General features: G+C 39.3%; 1 protein-coding gene across 1 annotated transcript in view; it reads left to right on the top strand.

Moving 5' to 3' along the window:
• The window catches only part of LOC104082867 (metalloendopeptidase homolog PEX-like), a 35,863-nt gene extending 15,939 nt beyond the window's left edge, over positions 1–19,924 (top strand). The window contains exons 4-10 of the mRNA XM_009586132.1: positions 5,490–5,544; positions 8,760–8,827; positions 10,918–11,048; positions 14,041–14,106; positions 14,218–14,322; positions 16,097–16,173; positions 19,822–19,924. Coding sequence (XP_009584427.1) covers positions 5,490–5,544; positions 8,760–8,827; positions 10,918–11,048; positions 14,041–14,106; positions 14,218–14,322; positions 16,097–16,173; positions 19,822–19,924 — 605 coding nt within the window. The remainder of the gene's footprint in view (positions 1–5,489; positions 5,545–8,759; positions 8,828–10,917; positions 11,049–14,040; positions 14,107–14,217; positions 14,323–16,096; positions 16,174–19,821) is intronic.
• The last annotated feature ends 1,388 nt before the right edge of the window (positions 19,925–21,312 follow it).

The raw sequence follows: 21,312 nt of genomic DNA, 5'->3' as shown, positions 1-21,312 counted from the left end.
TCACTACTCCTCAAAAAGTTAAGCGTTGTACTCATGCAAAACATGGAACAGTTACTGTGCCTTACACAATTTATGTTTTCTGTCCTCTTTGTCCACAGGATAAAACTTGAAATTAAGCATAGGATTCAGGTCCATGTTATGGCAGAGAGTTTGATCCTAACTACCTACATATAGGTGCTCGAATCTGTCTGGGATGCTCTACAGCATCCGATATGTTTCCTCATGTCTGGCGTATCTGAGAGAGAACTTGCAGAAGACTCTTGCCTATCAAGACTGGCAGCTAGAGCCCAAGCAGGACATGCAAAGTCATCTCAAAAGCACTGGGAAGAGATTCAGTTGTCCAAACAGAAGTCTGTGGAACCATTTTAAAAAAATGTATCCCGACCTTTGTGCTGTTTTTAGATAACTAACCAACACCCTAGTCGTTTTCATGTTCAATTCCTTATGTGAATTCAGTATCCTTTGTTTACTGACCAGCAGTTAGTCTTCTGCTTATATCTTATCCCTTTAAAACTCCCCATCTGAATTGATTCAATGACACTTGAAAAACAAGTTACAGCTTTTAAACATATCTGAGAATTGCCAGTACAAAAATCAGCAGAGTACCCTGTATATCACACAATTTAGCACAGCTTTCTCCCATATCCACTATTTACATACTGGATTCACTAGCCTGTCAGAAGTTGCTTTAAACAAACTAACTAATAATTGGAAATTGTAAATGCACTGACTTGGAACAAGGCTTTACTAGACCTTGTCTTGCTCAGTTAAAAATATCATGCAATATAACTGAATAATGCAATTGAACTATAGAATTTGAGTTCATATTTAGATTTGAACTCCAAATTTCCTCATTATTTGGTGAGCCATCTCACGTGTTTTTAGTTTACTTCATCCATTATTACTCTGCATCGTTTCAGTGAACTATCAGATGAAATGTGATTGCTTGTGTCTCCTTGGTGAAGTAAAAATATTACACTGAGTCTCAGGGCATTCATCTGCAAAATATGTATAATAATACCATAAAGGTATTAGCTGGTAAATGGATTCATTAATGGCAGTAAAGCCCCCGTAAAGGTGAAAAAAAAAAATTGTTTCATATTTAAAATACATTCTAAGAAGCTTTATAGCACCTTGCTGCAGAGAGAGGCTGAAAATTGATATAATGGATAAAATGAAGCTAGAAGCCTTCAATTAAGTTAAAAGTAGTCCTGTGCAGGTAAAGAGTGCTGTCAGAGCTTCAAAATCAGCATAAATTCAGGGTGAAATATTTGAAGTAAGCCAGATGTACTCCACTGCTTGAAATGCCACTGCATTCCAGAGCAGTAAGGTGAGTAAGAGGAAAGTTCAGCAAAAAGTCATTGTTCAAGGGTCCAGACACAGGGGTTAGGAAAGCCAAAGCCTACCTGGAGATGAGTCTGGTGATGGATGTGAAGGGCAGCAAGAAACATTTCTGCAAGTGTGGCAGCAACAGAAGAAAGACTAGGGAAAATGTGGTCTCACTGCTGAATGGGGGCAGGGGACCTGGTGACAAATGACATGGAAAAGGCCAAGGTACTCAATGCCTTCATTGCCTCAGTCTTTACTGGTAAGACTGGGTCCTTGAGATCAGAGGGGAAATCTGGAGCAAGGAGACTTACCCTCATTGGAGGAGGAGAAGGTTAGGGAATATTTAAACAGACTGGGCAGACACAAGTCCATGGGCTCTGACAGGGTGCACCTACAATGGCTGATGTCATTGTGAGGGCACTTGATTATCTTTGGAAGGTTGTGGTGATTGGGGGAAGTTCCTGAGAACTGGAAGAAAGCAAATGTCACTCCTATCTTCAAGAAGAAAGATCCAGGGAACTACAAGCTGGTCAGGCTCACATCGGTCGCTGTGTATACGATGGAGTAAATCCTGGAAACAGCTTCCTTTACCAGCCTCTACAATGAGATGACTAGCTCGGTGGATGAGGGGAGAGCCAGGAATGTGATTCATCTTGACTTTAGCAAGACTTTCAGCACTGTTTCCCCTAATGTTCTCAAATAAGAATGGGCTAGACAAGTGGATAGTCAGGTGGACTGAAAACTGGCTGAATTGCTGGGCTTAAAGGGCTGTGATCAGAACTGCTGGGATCTAAAGTTGTGATCAGTTGCACAAAGTCCATTTGGAGGATGATCTAGCCCAGCTGTCCCACCTTGCCACCTATAAGACACATGGATGTAGGGAATCGATGCTGTTCTGTGACAGCTTGAACTCAGCTGCCCACAGACCTCCAGTGCTCTTGTGACATGTGACACCAGTGCCTATCACAGAATGATACGACAGTGCTCTAAAAGTAAGTAGGTTGTAAGAAGGTAGGCAAGGCAGATTCTGCAAGTCCAGGTCCTACATATGGCAGATAAGTTTGTGTGGGGTCTGTAATAAGACAACACAGTGCTGTTGGTGAGTAATAGCCTGCACTAGCAATAAAGTGTACGGAAAGAGAGGCTTTCAGCCCATGTTCCTCTTCTGGGGCTTAGTAGAGGGAGAAAGCATGAAAAGATGCACTACAGTCTAAATTTATGGTGAAGTGTTAGCTTAAAGTACCTTCCCAGTGCCTGTATCCATTCCTTAAGATGTGAAATTCTCTGAAGTCTGGCTGACTTACTCCTCCAGATCAGTGCTTTGCTTACTTGAATTCCAGTGGCATATAAATAATCCCATTAGTATTTATTGCTTCTACAGCCTACTGTGAGCGCTCTGAGTTTTGTCATTAATTCTTTTAGGTACAATATGCCAAGCAAGCAAGAAAAAGACTTCACAAGGGAATTGCCTAAATTGAGGGATTCAAAACAGCACAAAATAAGAAACTGTCAGATGATCTATCTCCTGTTATAATTTCAAGGAGATTCTAGGTCTAGGACATTGTTATCCTTATTCCCTCCAAGGAAGATCTGGTTGATGCTTGCCTGAGGGAGACATTGCATACAGAGGCATGCCCGGTGTTGCCAACTCTGAACATGTTCCTTGTAGTGTTGGAATAGTGGACAAGCACCCTCCCTCCTTTAGCGTTACTAATCTCTGGAGAACAGGACATCTTTGCTTTACTAGCTGCACAAGACTCACCTTCAAAACTAGATAATATTTTTTTCTTAAAAAAAGAAAAAAAATCCTATTGTAGGCAATACATTTCAGTTCCCTGAGTTTTTGCTTAAATGTGTATTACGTTCTAGTGGCTTCTGACTCTGCATTGGCCTGAAAATACTTCCTAAGCTTCCTTTAGTGCAACCAAACTACAAAGGTGTTTCACACAGCTACCAAGAAGCAGAAATCACTCTTTCAACATGCTCTATGCTCAGGCATGTCTTACCTAAAATGAATCCTAACTTTGAGTAAAATAATTATCAACTTGTGTGGATTCATTCATATGACTTACTCAGTGAAAACTGTATCTCATGGCTTAACTCACATCTGATGGTGTTTCAGCAATGTCCTATGAAGACACCTTTAGATTATACTTTAGATGGATGAGCCTGAGCAAAGGTTTAGCACCTCGTTTACTGTAAATAATGTATATTACCTCTGTCTGGCACACAGACAAGTGCAAATTCACTACACAAGTCTATACCTGGACAAAATAATTGCAGCTCATTACAAGATCTTGATAGCCTCTTGGTGCGGCACACAGGATTGTGTGATCCCTAAACGTGGTTTGTTGGGTGACTGTGCTGCCTTGGTTCATACCATGTTCAGTATGGGCTCATTTATTCATTTTGGCCACAGTTCCTCTCATCTGGTGTTGGGGGGAGAGGATCATTCAGGGTTAGCAAACCCTAATAATTGCTTCATTAAACGGTCTCTTTGGCATGTCCAAAGGAACCAGACAATGTAGTTCAGATTAGATTTCTAGCTCTTAACACCAGCTCTTAACTTAGTGTATTAGCAAGCAATTTTCATCAGGTTGCGTGAGTGTACCGTTGCTGTGAGATGTTTAAAAACATACATAGTAAATGCTCTTCTGTGTGTGCTGGGCGGCAAAGAGAGTTAATCAGGAAAGCTTTGTCCTTGACATTGGTACAATTGTGTTTTGTAGCACTGGAAAAGCAAATGTTAACATGCTTGAAACAACAAAACAGCATCTGGAGAAGTAAGAGAAAGAAACACTCAGAAAATAAGTTTGGAAAACACACTTTTTGTAAGCTAATTGCAAATAGGTGGTCAAGGCAGCCAGGGAGGAGCAGCAGAAAAAAGCAGATGGGCATACCGAGAGGACATGCCACTTACCACATCATTTGACATGAACTACACTCAGCATATTTTCTTTAAAGACTTTGTAAGGAAAGGACAAAAATCTTGCCTGACAATTTATCTCAGATACAAAGAAATCCATGTCCTATTTAGCAACAAAAAACTGAATAGGGTCAGAATCAAGTGAACATGGTTTTTGTTTTGATCTGAGTGGCCAGGTGATTTCTTGAAGAGAGACCCATAAGCTGAAGCAGAGGGTCCTGGGAAAGCAAGTGAATCACCCGAGGAAACTGGTTCCTCATTGACAAAGTGATGTCCATGTGAGGTAACCTTCAAACTAGGTGTATGCCTGTGCTTTATAGGTGGGAATTCCTGGCACGAGATATCAAATTCCACATTTGGGCCTGGAAGGACTGCACTTTTCACCAGCATTGAAAACTTTGACCATAGGTGTCTGTTTTATTTAGCAGTTCTTTGGATTGTTAAAATGTTACCACGTTCAGCTCCACTGTCTTCAGAATCGTGGTAGTGAAATGTCATCCAGGAATTAGAAATAGACCTGTGACTTTGATTTTGAGGAACAATTTTGGTTCCTGTGTGCAACATCAGTAGATCATCACTCACTAGAGTGTATCCACTGACAGGTTTTTGGCAACTATTTAGTCTACCAGAAGCAGCCAGGTAATTCCTGTAGCTAGACTGACTCTACAGCCTTAATAGTCTATGGCTCTCCTTTACCGAAGTGCCTCAGTATGTTCATTTACCTTTGATTTTCATAGACTCTATAGAATTAGGCTTACATTTTATCACTTCCATGTGTCTCTTGCTGCACTGAAGCCTCACTAAGCTAACAGTTTCCTAATTCTTGTTGCATTTTGCCTATATATTCTCTGTTGATCTGTCGACATTTGAGGGCAATCCAATAGTTTTCTTCTTTTTCACAGGAAACACTAGGTGTTTATTAACAGGAACACAACCACTTACACACACAGACTACACAGTGTGTAGTCATGGAAGAAAATAAAGTTCTTGTAGTGCAGCATCTTGTTGCCATTGTGGTCCTGAGGGAGGGAGGATCTCGCTTCTTCTCAGAGATCCTTTCTACTGCATTCTGAAACTACCACCTGAAGGAAAGCTCCTCTAGCAAAACCTTCTGAAACTAAACAAAAAAGGTCATAAAATCCAAACCCTTGGGCCTTGTGACTGTTATTCAGCTGTATTGAACTAGGGACCTCACTGTTTTGGTTTTTGGTTTTTTTTTTTTTTGCTATTGCAGGATTCCCAGCAGGAGAACTGCAAAAGCCTTTCTTTTGGGGAACGGAATATCCTAGGTAAGTACCGCACCAGGGAACATCTTACACCTCGAAATGAGGAATAACAGAGAAAGGTATTGGAAATACATATAGACAGAGAAGAGGGCATGGAGAAGAAGGCTACGCTGCTGAAGATGACCAACAGGTAGTGCACAGGAATACTGTGTTTTTTGGAAAGCTTGGCCCCTGGGTTATGTCTTCTTCCCTGCTGCATCCTGCTTTTATTATTGAAGAACCAGACTTTGAAAACTGCTGCTTTGTGCAATAACTTTTCTTACCCTTGGGAGCTGTATGTGTTGCTGTTGTCTTAAACGGATAACTGATTTCTCACAGGAATTGCTAATTAAGTGCACCTGAGTGGAAGTGTTTCAGTGCTATAGCAGGCAGATGCAGCAGTGTGCACATGGCAGGTATTAAAAGGAATTGTAAATCAGGTAACTAGCACTTCCTGAACAGAAGTGAATACCCTGAGAAGCCATTTATTATCAGTTTATTGTTCACCTTCTGCTAATATCTAAGATTAACAGTGGGCCTTCACCTGTGCCTGTTGAGGTGCATGAGAATATCTCCATGTGCATAAGTGATTGCTTGAGCAGGCCCATGTGTTACTGTAGCTGAGGAAGAGTAATTATAGGTCACATATATTTAATTTTGAAAAATCACTGCTTTTGTGCAGTTCAATAACTTTCTATTTTAGGGCAGGATAAGACCCTGAAAAGTTTCTGACAGCAGTTTTGGAAAGTTATTTTGCAGTTATATAAAGCCAGGTACTGGTGAAACATATCCTTAATAAATCTTTGTTAAAAAAAAATCAAACTTTTAAAACATTTTGGGTTCGCCATCTTGCAATCTGGATGTCTCCTTGTAAGCAGGAAATTTGGCAATATATGTAGAGAGACACATTCAATTTAGGAACAAATGAATTTGTATTCAAAGAGAATTCTTATGAGCCAGGTGACTTTCTAAATGGTAATTGGGGATAGCAGAAAGCGTTTTCTTGCTAAGGTGAACTTATTTTCTGCTGTGGTTATTGTAGCCCTGTTTCCAGCTTTGCTTTCCGAAGAGATTTCTCTGTACCCTGACCTTCTGCCATAGCAATAAAATTGTGGTTCTTTCAAAGAATTATACTTTGCTTATTTCTCTTCTTTAAAGGTTACCTTAGCTTAAATTGGTTTTGCTTGAGTACGTATCAAAATGAAATTTAGTAAACAAATGTAGCTGTTTTATATCAGAAAATGGATTGCTTTTGTCCTTGAAATATTCTGGATCTGTTTTCTGTCTGCTTAAAAGAAACAGTACATGTCACTAGAACAGAAAAATCGTCAAAAAGTCATCAGCACTTCATGGAAAACTGATTTAGCAAATATTTAACATTTAGTGGTGTTTTAGTGTCCTGTTCCAGCATAACCACTATAAAACAGCTGCATCTATTTGCATAAAAGGAAGCTAAGTTATCACTTTACATCTCAGTACATGAAAGAAAATACGATTCAAATGCTAACATTCATAGTTACGAGTCTTCAGTGCCAGATATACTGAAATAGGGACTTCAAACTACCTGAGTTGGTAGCTTCCTTATAGTCCTCTGAGCCTCCCCAGTCCCAGAAAGTTCCCTTCTAATATGGTACCTGTTGGGCTGCACCTAATCCCCTCCATCTCTGTACAGCTGTGCCCCAGAAGTAAAGAGCATGAACATGGGAGTATTTCTGGCAAAAATGTTGTTGAGCCGGACAAAATGCTGAAGGGGGTTCACAGAAGCAAAGGCCAAAATTCACCCCAAACTTCACCCCATCTTTTGGAGCTGGGGAAAGCCCTAGGAGTGCCCGGGCACCAACATGTTCTTTGTCCCTGCCACTCATGGTGGCCAATAACCTTAGAAGAAAAATAAGATGTATTTAGTAATAGGGTATATTGGTTCTTCTTGACCTCTTTATATGTTTTGTGCCATTCTTTTTATACTTCTCTGGCTGCAAAAGACCCTGTATAACCACTTTACTTCAGATGTGGAAAACAAGTCTAATATAGATTTAGTATGGATAATTATCACTGTGTGCTACACAAGATTACAAATTTGTCATACAAAAGGATGATATTTCCACTGCCAAAATGTACAATTTTAACCAGCATTTTTTAGTGAAGGTTTGCAATAGTACTTGGGGGAAAAAAAAACAGTAGGGAAGAATTTATCACATGCAAATTACCTTACAGGAAAGAAAAAAACAAAATGAAGAATTGTCATGGGATCAGGGCGAATTAAATCATATAATACTTTTTGGGCATGACTGAGATGAGCAATTAGTGTGCTATGGATCATTAGGTCCAGTAATAACATGTTACTTCAAAACTCTCTGCCTTTCTCCTATTTCAATACAATGTGTTAGAAATACTATAAGCTACTTTGAAGTATGGCATCTCAATAACTGAAATAATTAAAATCACAAAGGACAACTTAACAAATGAAAGATGCATTTAGTACATCACTTTCCCCCTGCACTATCCTCTGCATTTGATATAAAAAAGCCCTGAACCTTTCCCACTTTCATCCCTATCTCTTCTAGATGCATGTTTATTTGGATATAATGAGGAAAACATAATTAATTGTCAATCAGGAATACAAAATATTTGTTTCTATTCTGGTTCTCTGGTGGATTAGATCTGACTGTAGATCATGTCCTATTTCTGTACAGGTGCAAGGAAACTGTGTGACCTCTCTTTTTAAAATGGAAGGGAGATCTGTTTAACGCTTTACAAACTAGAGTCAGTCATTTGCAAGTCTGTTTGTTGCATGCCAGTGAAGAATGATTGGAGCTGGCATGAGGGAAGCCCATTTCAGCCCTTATCTATTCTTTTTTCGTGACGACGCTACGAGAATAATTTCACCTCTAACTTTGTCCTGTTCTCAGTTAGAATATACAAAATGCAGCCAGCTGAAGGAGACATTTTGGAGCTCATATGATGCTAATAAGAGATTTGGTTAGAAGACTAAACCATCACAATGCTTTTTAAAGTTTTATATTAAAGGTTGTTTCTAAACAAGTAAGAGTTTAACATTCTAACTTTCAACAACTTTAAGTCAAAATTGTGCAGGTATGATTTTTAGTCCCATTCCCTACCCTACTGCCAGTTTAAATAAATAATGATCTTTCCTGAGGTAGAAATCTGTTTTATTCTTCTGTCCTTTGATGCTCATGAGTGTGGACACTTTCTGAGGAAACTGCTTCTATGTGTTACAGGTCATTAAGCTACGGTGCCATAGGAGTAATTGTTGGCCACGAGTTTACTCATGGATTTGATAGCAATGGTGAGTATTTGTCCATATGTTGATAACGTTTTTTTTTTTAACAGTTGACAGATTAGAAAGCTGGTTTGTATACGCTTTAGCTTTTTTATTGTTTTGGTTTTTAACAATGCTGAATTGTATGAAAAAAATTATGAAGTTGTATTTTTTTATTTATTTACATACAATCTTGCTTGTTTGAACCAGATTTTGTTTGGTAAGGAATATCACAAGTTTGACACTTTATGTTTATTTTGAATGGAAACTAAATCAACAACAGACTTAGAAAATCCTGGTTGGGGGGAGTGGGAAAGGCAAAGGCAAGCTTCTGAGTGATAAAAATTACTTCCAAGAAAACTTTTCATTTCAGTTTTGACTTTTTTCAAAAGGCAATTATGTACAAATATTAAAATACAACGCTGGAACAAAAGTGCAACAGAAAACGTGTTGCAAAATACTTTTTTTAAAAAGGAGCGAGAAAGAAGAAATGGTCTGAAAATGTCAGACTAACTGTCCTGAAAAACTGGGTGGAGTGGGGCATTACCACCATCTAACTTTGGCTATCTCAATAAAGTGCTTCTTAAAATCGGGCTCCTGAGACAGAGAGGGAGAGAGAGAGAGAAACACAAACCTCCTCCTCCAGAGAGTAATTCTGACTGACTGACTGACATCCTGCACTGACTCACTGTCTAGAGAAACTTCTTTCCACTGAAAATATAGGGAGTTTAAGGAAAAGCAGGCTTCTAGCTCAGTGCCTAACTAAAGTTAGGTTGTTTATGTTCTGTTACTTTGAACGCCCTTTAAAAAACAAAAGGAAAACCTTGTACCCTGTTGGCACTGCTCCACAACATTTTGCGTGAGCAAACACTCCTGAATGGCGAAATGTTTCTTCATAAACTCCTATCTGCCCTACCACTTCCATATCATACAGGTTATGGTGTAGCAAGTACATCCATGTGTTTGAGTAGATAGTTTGATTTGATAAACTTGGTTTCTGGAACTGACCTTCATTTGAGCATAGCATGATTAAGAGACACTGCTAAAGAGACCCTGCTACAGAGAATATTACAGCACTTGAGTACTGGCTGATTTTTCCATCCTGCAGTGTGATGTGGAGGGCCTGGACTTAGTCTTCAGTGCTGACCCTATGTTCCTAAAAGTCTGGCAGTCAAGTCTTATATAGTCTTTTGTTGCAGAAAGGTAGACACAAGACATGTTAGGACTTTTTTTGAGAGCAGGTTTATCTGCCCATGAGGATGCAACCTTGCTCTGTGATTTGATTCTTCATTATGACTGTAGGAAAGAGAGGTAGGGAGCAGCCAGTAGATATGATACCAAGTACTGAAGATGTTTTCTTTCATCTTTTTATTTCTTTATTTTTTCCCTGTGTGTTGTCTTGTTCAAGATGACAAGTTCCCTAGAGATATATTTATTTCTATATTTGGAAGGTAAGAGCCTGGGCAAGAGATAGTGGTCTGCTTAGGGAAATCTTAGGTTCCTCTCTGACTGGCTGAAGATGTGATGCAGATTAGATACTCTCCTACAAATGAGATGGAGCAGGGACCTGAGGCTGAATCTTCCACAAGCCATTGCTGTAACCATCAGCCTGGGGAATGGGATTTATGTATTCTTGCTTCCATGCATAGGGTTCAAATATTCTGGTTTTGCTCCAAGGCAAAAAATGGAAACTTCAGGAGTTTCCATGAAATGGACTTTTTTTCTGGTCAAGCATATAATTAATTAATAATGCATTAGTTATCATCAGGTTTGCAGAATCAAAGACATGTGGGCTGAGGATGAAAAATACTCACAATTATACTTACAAGAAAGCTCATATGCCTCTTAAATTACGTAATTATAAAATGTACTATAGTACTCATTAGTCATTACTATTTTTTTCTGAAAATGGAAATTATGACAATAAATAGAATGCCAGTTTTTCACCACTGATATGAGTGGGATCAAGATTTTGCTCGCTGATCATAGCCATTTTGTACACACACTTGTATGAGTACATTCACCTCTCATTTCTGTGCAGGTGATAGATTCCAAAACTGGAAAAGTACGGTGTTTTCTCCTACAAAAACATTTGTTTTCTTTCTTTCTTTTTCAAGGTCGGAAATATGACAAAAATGGAAATTTAGACCCTTGGTGGACAACTGACTCTGAAGAAAAATTTAAAGAGAAAACAAAATGCATGATTAATCAATACAGCAATTACTACTGGAAGAGAGCTGGTTTACATGTATGTAAAACACCCGTGATGGAAAACAGTGGTGCCTTAGGAGTTTTGGGGTTTTTTTTTTAGTTATCTTTTCATAAATCCTAACATATTGGGATATTAGGCTACCAACTTCATTTCTCACAACCAATCATTTTTTGAAGTGAATAATTGTGATAAAAATTGTCTGTCAGATTTGATTAGTCCAGTCAAATACCACTACCCACACCCTGGTGACAGGGTTAAACCACTTCTCCTCATCACATCGTATTGGAATCAGAGGAAGAGGATGAAGCCACTCAGCAGGGCCTGTCTAATTACTGTGAGCATGTTAAATGTCTTCTGAAGATGAGTTCCATAATGAAAACTGAGCAGCCACTCTTTTTAAAAAGAAGAATATAATAGCATGTTTTATAGATTCCTTTAGCAATTCTGCCTATTATTTATTACAGCTATAAAATGGATGCATAAACCCTGCTTTATTTCACATTCAACTCTTGCTATTTCTTCCACGTGTGCACGCAGACCCAATTTGTATCTCAAATGAAGGGAGTATGATAGCAGTAGCTCATAGAAAAGAACTGAGAAAGAAAGTGCAAGGGAATGGTTTCTCTTTCATTGCCTATCAGAGTTATGGGCTTCCCTGAAAATGTGCACATTATCTAAGTGCCCAAAATGAAGGATAAATAGGATAAATCCCAGACCTTGCAAAATCAATAGCTAAAATTCCAGTAATGTTGACTCAGACATGATTTTAATCTTACTTTTCAGGATAAAACACATACCCCACTCCCTACTCAATTCTACCACCTTTACTTCCATTTTAGAATCAGAAATACAATTACGTCTTTTTCTTTTAAGAATAGAGAAGTCACATTGAATGCTTAGCAATAATTTTAACACTTTCCCTTGGCTCTTTGTATTAGTTTCAGAGATAACAAGGCCATATTGTAGTCCAGACTGAAGTTCAACAACTCAGACTTGAAGTACTTCATACAAGCTAATTTACAAATAAAAATTATCAGGCTCATTCCTGAATATCTGTAGGACAAAAACTGTCAATACAAAAATGCCACTTAAAGAAGGTCATTAAAACCTTTCCCAAGGATGTGACTGAGCCCTTCCCCTGAGCTCCTGCCATTGGCTTGGCCATGCCCTTTACCTTCTGTGGTGTCTCTTGAGATGGGGTAGATCTGAATTTCCCTCCAGTGTAGCTATTGCTTTTGAAGTCCATGGATGGGTTTACTAGAGAGGTCCTGTTACCCACAGCCTTGTCATCTGTAAGGCTTTTTTCTCCTATTTCCATGGGATAACCTAAAGCACTTCTTAGATGGTAGAAGAATCTTGATATTTTCTGCCATATTTTATAGCTTCTGTATGAAGGGCTATGCATGCAAATAGCTTTTTTTTGCCTGTCATTTACATCAATATTTATACATTCTGCAGGTTTTTTACCCGTGTACTTTTTTTACTATTTACTCTTCTTCTTTCTCATTCAGTTTACAATAAAAATATCTCCAGAAAAGAAGCGTAATGAAAGAAAAAGTGGATCTAGAAATAGCTTCAGAGTGCAATAATCACATAAAGTCATCTGATCAAATAAAGGGCTTATCATGGTCCCTGAGCCCTGTCACGAACTGTCTGCACAGAGTAGTCTCAGATACCTGACCCAGAGCTGCCTGAGATCAGCAGAAAGACTTCTGCCACTTATTAAAATGACCTATGGCCCAAGTGCCACTGCTAGGTTACTCTCATCTTATGCTCTAAATCAGTCTACTTCACAAGCCCACTGCAAGAAAAATGTGTGAGTAGATAGACTAGAAAAAAAGGCAGCTAATGTGTGTGCATGTTCCTTGGTGTCCCAGCATCTTTTCTCCTAAAAACCTCTCTCCCACCTCCATCTCCAGCCTCCTGAGGGGAGGGAGGGCTGGCAGGAAAGGGGTGCACTGTCCTCTACTGCTCCCATTTCTCCTTTGTTACACCCTTGGGTGTAACATTGGACCCAAGGCATCAAGCAAGATACTTGGTGCTCATTTGCACCGAGTGGTGGGTCTGTGCACACGTACCTGGGTATCCCCTAGGTCCTTTTACCTCTTCTCCCCCATTTTCCCCTCTTTTACCATCCTGAAACTAAGGTGAGTCCTGACGCCAAGCCCCCTATACTCATCCCTGAGCATGGGAGAGCCTGTCATTGGAGGATTTGCAGGACAGCATTGACCTTCAGAGCTCTGCTCAAAACTGTGCTCAATTACCTTGCTCATTCAAGGCACAGTAGAGAGTAAAACTGCTTACTTACAAATACAGTTTGGTAACACTAAGACCCTAGTAGGCTGGGTGATCAGAGATGATGCTGCACTTGCAAAAATGAGGGTTTCCTCATAATGATATTGCATTTGGTAATACCAGGAGACTGGCTTTTTCAGAAAGTTTGGATAGCACTGCTTCTCACAATATATTCTTGTTGCTATTGCTCTTGGAATCAATACTGGGGAAAAACAACATGAATCTCCTTTGCAGATATTTTTAGAGCACTGAATATATTATCAATTTCTGTCTCTGACAGTTATTTTTAATTACGCTGTTTTATGTTATGACTGAAAAGTTATTTTAGCATCCCACTAGTATATAAAGAGTTATGTAGAGAAACAAATATAAGGTTTTAGATAAAAGTTTAAGAAAGGGGCTACTGGATCTCACATGTAACCAGAGAAAAACAGTCTTCAGGGGAAAATTATTGATGCTCAGATCAAAGATCAGGGACTGGATTCTTGAGTGCATTTTATCTGCTACATTTTGTCCTACAGAGATCTAGGACCAGAGCCAGGATAACTCATTGCACAGAATTGTTTATTGACAATTTTCACATTGAAATCCAGTTTTCTTAATCAGAGATATGATGGTTTAAATTGGCTGAGGTCATTCTTGCCTTGTTTTATTTTTTCCCCTGTTTCTTGAAGTTAATCAAGAAGGAAGTTCAGAATCGGGTCAAATGACTTATGTTCTTTCATTCTGCCAGGTGAAAGGCAAAAGGACTTTGGCAGAAAACATTGCAGATAACGGAGGTTTGCGAGAGGCTTTCAGGGTAAGTAGATGAAAAATATCTGAAACATAGTATTATTTAAAAAAAGAAAATAAAAAAGGCGTGGTTAGGCTCCATCTCCCTGAAAGGCACTTGGTATCTCTTTCTTATCAGGCATACAGGAGATGGATTACAGAAAAGAGAGGAGGAGAAGAAGAGCCTTTACTGCCAGGCCTTGAGTTCACACACAACCAGCTTTTCTTTCTGAGTTATGCCCATGTGAGTAGTACAAATGTGTTTCAAGTCCCCATCTATTAACCTGCACGTCTCTCAGAGATGAGACTTCTTTGTTTCAACTGTCTACACCAGCCAAACCCAGACTTTTAAGGGTATAAGCAGAGACTTCTTCTCCCAGGACTATTATTTCTTTTCTCTTTCTTTGTCCTCATCTATCTAACCATGGTTCCAGAACTGCTGAAATTATTCTTGGTTTTTCACAGTGTTGTCATGGCAGCTTGCTTTCCTCTTGCTGCTTACCTCCACTGCAACGGAGATTGCATGTATGGGCTCCTTAACCTCTTTCCATTTTAGCTTCCCAGTTTTCTGGTGCTTGCTGTATGCAGCAGTTTCTGACTGCTTCCACCACAGACTCCTGTTGCAAATGTATCATCACCGTTCATTACTGAGCATGCTGTTCAAGGAAACTAAGCAGCAATGAAGAAAATCTTAGTTTATTTTTTCCCATCTTTGTTTGCTGCAGTAAAACTTTGATAGGGGATGTGAGTTTTTTATAAAAACACGTAGAACAAGGGAGAGAATCAGAAATTATTTATTTGGTTACGAGAGTTGGGACAAACTCCCTATATGAGGAGTAAAAGTTGGGCTGTAAAACTTTGCCTGCCAGTTGAAGGAATGAATCATCTAAAACTGAAGAACCCAATGCAACTAATACAACAAACCCTGGCTGAAAATAATTTCTCTGCTGAGAGTCAGTGTAACAGCATATGGGTCTATGGCCACTTAAGTTTGACAATATTGACCTGTGAAAAAACTCCACTTTGGTCGTTTATGCTGAGTTGAGTTTCACACTGTGTCAGGTTTTGTCCAGGAAAACTTTGGAGCCATAGGGAAGATATGTGAGTCTTACAAGACCGCTGCAGGAATTGTACGTCCAGTGGACCCTCTGAGGGGAGGCACATGCACAGTGAAAGCAGCGTATGCCAGGTACCCTTGAGCTCGGCTTGTTTCCCCAGAGCTTAAGACACTCAACAGACTCATTCAAACTGCCAGGGTTGTCTTCAGCCAGACAAAATTGCACTGAAGTTCACATATCCTATGGGCAGTCTGGATTAAAGGATTTTGTCAACAGGAAACATTCAACACAGGAGTTTAGGTAAGGTAGAGGCTGCTTAAATGAGATTTTTCATGCAATGGATACAGCATAAGAGGGATTATTTAGCTGTGCAAATGTTCTCTCTACCCTGTTTTGTGGTGAGTTACAATTGGGTCAAGTATTGTATTAGGACCAGTGAATTGGGGACCACTGCTGGAAACTTGAAAAATGTGTAATTTCAAAAGGAACTGACATTCCAACACGGAACAAATGTGTCAGGTAATATAGTTGCAATTCCAGGGATGATAAGCATTATTACATGTACCTTTTATACACATTACATAGCTTTGAGACCAAGAAGTATGCTTGGTAATTATGAAGGCGTGAGATGCTGCAGCACAAGCTGAAAAACAAGCTACAGTTATAGAGAACCTCAAAAAAAGAACTAGTAAAGTGGCTATGGTTAGATGATGGGAATGAGTGGGTGGAGAATAACAGTGGGTGGAGACTGGATCCATTAAGGGATTTCAAAAACAAGAGAATATATCAACAGAAATCTGCAAGTTAGCAAAGGTGAAACAAAACAGGAGTTTGTGGTGTCTTTCCATTTTGTGCATTCTGTAAGTAATAGGTATCTTAACAACAGTGACGTTACATTCTACTTTACTTCCAAAGTCATCCCAGATAACGTGCCTATTTCTGCTTTTTATCTTTTATTAGGTAAGATGCAACTCCTTTAGACCAGAATCTGCGAGAGAGCAAATATATATTGGAGCTCACAGCCCTCCTCAGTTCAGGTAGTGCAAATAGTGTATTTACTCAGTATACATATAGAATCAATCACTGCAGCACACAAGTGCAGAATTTTAGCATGTTAAGAGGGTTTTAAAAGCAAACACAAAATTGGACTGTGCTCTTGGCTTAGATTGAAATTGAACTGGTTTTATTAGCTTATCTTTCACTATTACAAATGCTCTTCTGCAAAAATGAGGGGCTTGCATCTACCTTCAAAAGCAGTTGAGCCAGAACACACTCTGATCCCTGTGATGTTCTATAATCATGGCCTGAGTATCTAAAATGTCTAATCTATCACTTTTTTTCCATGCAATTCTGCTTTAGAAAACAATGAGTATTAGAGGGGTCCTTGATTTAATCTGCCTGAGTTCATTAAAATCTTTAAAGTGATTACCTTGAATTATATTGGTAATGCAAAGCAAAACATGCCCTGTAAGTTCAGTTCAAGATTGAACTCTTAGTTGCCCTTCAAGAGACACTTTGCTTGAAGGAGCTGTGGTAGTCCAGTCATAACAACATGTCTGTGTCCTTGCCCAAAAGGCCTCCCACAGGCTCTCCTAACCATAGACACCCCTGAACCTCAAGAAGGAAAGGCTGGAAAAGGAGGAAGGTTTAAAGACTTCATAAGAATTAGGAAGCCAGGGTTTATTTCTCTGCTTCTCCACAGAGTTTGTGTGACTAAAAGCAAGTTTCTTCTGTTGGGATTCATGTTGTATTTAGTCAACTAAGAATTGTGTGTTTGTCCTCAGTCAAGTGCTACATTTCCTCTGTATTTGGGAGAAGGATGTTAACTCCACAAGTTAACTCCATTCATAATGGAGGTGTCTCCAATACACGGGATTAGTTGCCTTCTGGAGATTCCTACCGCTTCCTGTTGACTAAAGAGGGAGCTAGGTTCCCACCTTTTCCACAGCTAAATTTAGGTGACATGAACCCCCTTCGCCTCTGTTCTTTCTTGGTAAAGTAAAAATAGCAACACTGGCTTCACAGGGGAGTTGTGAGGTTGCTTCATAGGTACTCTGACATATTCCCTCGACACAGCCGCACCAAAGCTGAAGATATAAACACGGCATGCATAACACACCTTGGACTACTTATAACCAGAATGGGTTAAGAAACAATGGAACTGGAAACATGATGACACAAATTTAGTATAAGCTAGCATTGCAGATGTGTATGCTTTGTCTTGGTAGACTTCTATACTCTGCATTGAAACCTGCAGTGCTGTACCTTTGCAATACCTGTTACACCAGCTAGCTAGAATAAAACTAGTGCAGTATGCAAATCTGCATGCCTTTTAACAATTGAAAATACATCATGACAATGAGGACAGGAGTATCAGGCTGATCTTCAGCCTACAGAGCGATATCTTTTTATAATTCCTACCCTTGTTAAGATTTTGTAAAATAACCACCTCTTGCTTTTTAAAGTCCTCAGATTTATTTACCTATACATATATTTATATATTCTGAATCATTACATAGCTACATTCCCATGAGATGGTGCAAATCACAAAATATACAGGGAAGCCTAGGGATAGAGCATTCATGACTAAAACTCATGAAGGAATCGGGCCAAGAAACAAAATTCCAGAGAAGATTAGATGAATTTGGGGTCTGGAAAATACAGACAAAACATTTTCTTAATTTTTATGTGAGATACTCAGAACAGGCTTCTGTTTCAGACCTGAAGAGAAACTGTAGTGCTTGTCTGTTCTTGCAAATCATATCAACTGGGTTAACAAATTATACTACCTATTTCCCCCAACTTTGCTTCATTTATGTCCCAAGACCATTATAACAGCAGTACCTCTAGTTTCAACATTGACAGCTCTTGCTATCCAAAAAGCCCAAACAGCCCTTTTTTAATTATAAAAAGTAACTATAAAAGATGACAGAAATGAACAACACATATCCTTGGCATAGGTGTGTGCATCTGAGCTAGTCACCCCAGGTTCTCTTCACAGTCAAAAAAGAATAGGCATTTTGAAAGTGTGTATATATATATGTGTATATGTGCATGTATATACGTAATCCTTCTGTAAGTAATAAATTTTGATTACTTAGACTCTGCAAGTACATCTTTCTATTGACTGCCAAGGGAGCCCAGGGTTACCCATGCAGGGGAAGGTGTCTCTACTGTACTTCAATGGGATGAAATCCAGACAGCCCACTCTGATTCCACAGTTAATGTGTGGCAATATCAAAGCATGGGTAGAAAATTCACGTGCATGGACACATAAAGATCTTTTGCTAGCTAGATTCTGATTTTATTTATTTTTAATTGGTAGATTTTCAGTATTAGCATGTGTCTGCTATTTTTGAATGCCGGTTTCAGAGTGAAATCCCTGCCGTAACAGGCAGAACTCCCACCAACTTCAGCAGCAGTTCTGCATGACCAGCTCTTGCTGTTCCAGTCCCTGAATATGTATTTGCAATGTTTTTACAGTAATGTGTACATTTCATTTGAAGCCTAACATAATTTTTTAATTCTCCCTACGAAACTGACCTTTAGACATTTTTGTGCCAGCTGACTGTAAATTTTCTTACCCACAGAAAGTCTAATCAATGTAATAAGAATGTTTTCTACCATGCTGAGCTATGCTGAGAAGCTGATTGTCTGCAATGGAGAAAAATGCCTTCCCACTGCATAACAAAGAGGGTGGAAAGGCATGCAATTAATATCTCAGGAGATACTTTTCTGCTTTTAACTCAGGATGCTGTTTACTTTAATATCGTTGCAAATTTTAGGTTAGTATTATTCCAAATGCTTAAAAGCATAGGCAAAATCAGCAAACAACAGAATCCCAATCTAGCAGTGGTAAAATAATAATTTCTGACAGCATGAAATAATACAGACATGAAAGCAGGAGCCAAGGATGTCTGCATACAAAGAGCGAGCTCTTCCCCTATGCCTGAAGGTGCCAGTCTGGGATGCAGACACATTGTCTAGCTTATGAGAGGCAGGGATGTGCTGCTCTTTCAGTATCACACCATCTGTGGTGGAAGCCAGAGAGCTTGGGAGCTGGTTAGGGCAGAAGCCTCAGAAAATGTATTTCCAAACTATTAGAGGAGTTGAGATGCTCACTGGTGTAAGGCTGAGCTGGCCGGTAAGAGAGGCTCTGCCTGACCCCCTACCCAGCTTCAGGCTGCAAAATCCCAGGGAGCCAGCGTGCGCGTGTGTACATGGGTGGGCAGAGGGGGGTGTTACAAGAATCTGGCTGGCACAAGCCAAATCAACTCAGTTCCAGCACAAACATGTGCCGACACGCTCCTGCCTGTTGGACTGCAGCGGTTTGGCAGCTGCTGGGAGAAGAATTCCACCAAGCAAGGCTATCGTTGATCCACCTTTGCTGCCAAGGGTCGGATTAGAAAATTGTTCTAAATGACATAGTATCCACAAAATGCAATTGGTTTTGGCTGAGTTTCTAGCAAAGAAAGATGCTTCTCAAAACACCGAATGAAGCAAGATTGTCTTCACATTAACTTTAAATGGGAGTGCTTCTCCTGAACTTTCTGATTTTATTTGTGGAAAAATGACATGGGAAGCCTGAAAATTCAACCTGAAGTGAATACACTTAAACACTTACAGGCCTGTAGTGTTTAACAGAAGACAATCGCACATCGATCAGTTTTCTTTTCTTTTTGCAGAGTTATCGGTGCCATGAGCAACTTTGAAGAGTTCCGTAAAGCTTTCAATTGCCCAACAAATACGACGATGAACCGAGGGGCAGAATCCTGCCGGCTGTGGTAGACATCCCTTCCAGGTCTTCTGCCAAGAGGGGTCTGCAATGTGAGCTGCTGCACCTGAGCTCAAGCCCGCTACTAGAGTTTCAGAATAACGTTCTGCAATCTGGAGAGGTGTTACTTCAAATGCATCTTCCTTATCCATGCAGATAACCTGCATGGATCTAATTACTTTCTATCCAGAGCCTAGAAACTTTTGAAATAGGAGCAGAAGATAAGTTTTCTTAAATAATAATAAAAAAAAAAGGAACTCCTTTTATCCATAAAGCTACTCCTGTTCATCTGCAGTTGCATTGCTATTGATGGATAACTGCCATTATGAATTCTAATTCCTGATTTATAGTTGAGCAAGAGGTAAATGCTAGAATCCAGTTTCAATCTATTGCTCTGCAGGGGTGCTATGCAGAATGCTCCCACACAAAATTTATTCTTTCTGGATGAAGAAATTCATGAGACCTGCTATAAAGCCAGCTCTGATCTGCTGTGTGATACAGCATTTTCATAACTGTTGCTGCCCAGCATGCCATAAATGATGTTGCATGATGTAAAGACACACGACTTTATATAAATTCGGTTTAATATGTCAGATTAGTGCCTCAGGTTTTGGAACCGTTTCAAGCTGAGAAAGCACCTCATGGTTTCCATCTGCTAGGACTAAACAGAAAGGATACTTGTCAGATCCTGGCCTTTTCTAATTTTAGAACAGCTTATGATAAAAATCAATGTATGATGAAAACCGGAGGTTTGCAGAGGGAATTCCCAGCACCATGATACTCAGAAATATTACAGCACTTATTCCTGTCTACAGTGTGGGAAGTTTTTTTCCCAAGGGGTGATTTTTACTTTGTGCTGAAGGTAGCTTCACCTACATTTATTTTTAAGCCTGAAATGCTATACCAGTTTTAATTTAGTGATTTCTTAGCATCTGGCTCTTACAGAGGAATGTATGTAGTGTGCATGTTTGTCCTCATGTTCTGGACAGGGCAGGACTTGTGATTTTAAGGAAAGAAGAATATGTGGCTGAAAACCAGAGTACCAGCAGCATTTGACTTGTCTGGATAAAAAGAGCAATACAGGAGTAGAGGACTTTTAAATACAATATACACGCAGGCCAGTTGAGTTTTTCATTTGATTTCTAACAATATTCATAAAAAAGCATATTTTACTGCAGCAGAAAAACTTTAAACATAACTATTACTAAGGGAAGGAAAAAACAAAACAGCCCTTTCTTCCCCAACAGAAAGATACATATTTAACTGGTATTTATTTATACCTTGTGCATTAATTCATTTTTACATGGTGGAATTGTTTCAAATGGAGAAGGAGTTTCTTTAGACTGATTTAATTACTGCAAATCTATATATGTCTCTGTATGTATATATTTTTTTAATATAT

Source organism: Fulmarus glacialis, unplaced genomic scaffold (assembly GCF_000690835.1).
Source record: "Fulmarus glacialis isolate BGI_N327 unplaced genomic scaffold, ASM69083v1 scaffold30159, whole genome shotgun sequence".
NCBI lineage: Eukaryota > Metazoa > Chordata > Aves > Procellariiformes > Procellariidae > Fulmarus > Fulmarus glacialis.
The sequence above is the reverse complement of the archived record's forward strand: the minus strand, read 5'-3'. Positions and strand labels throughout refer to the sequence as shown.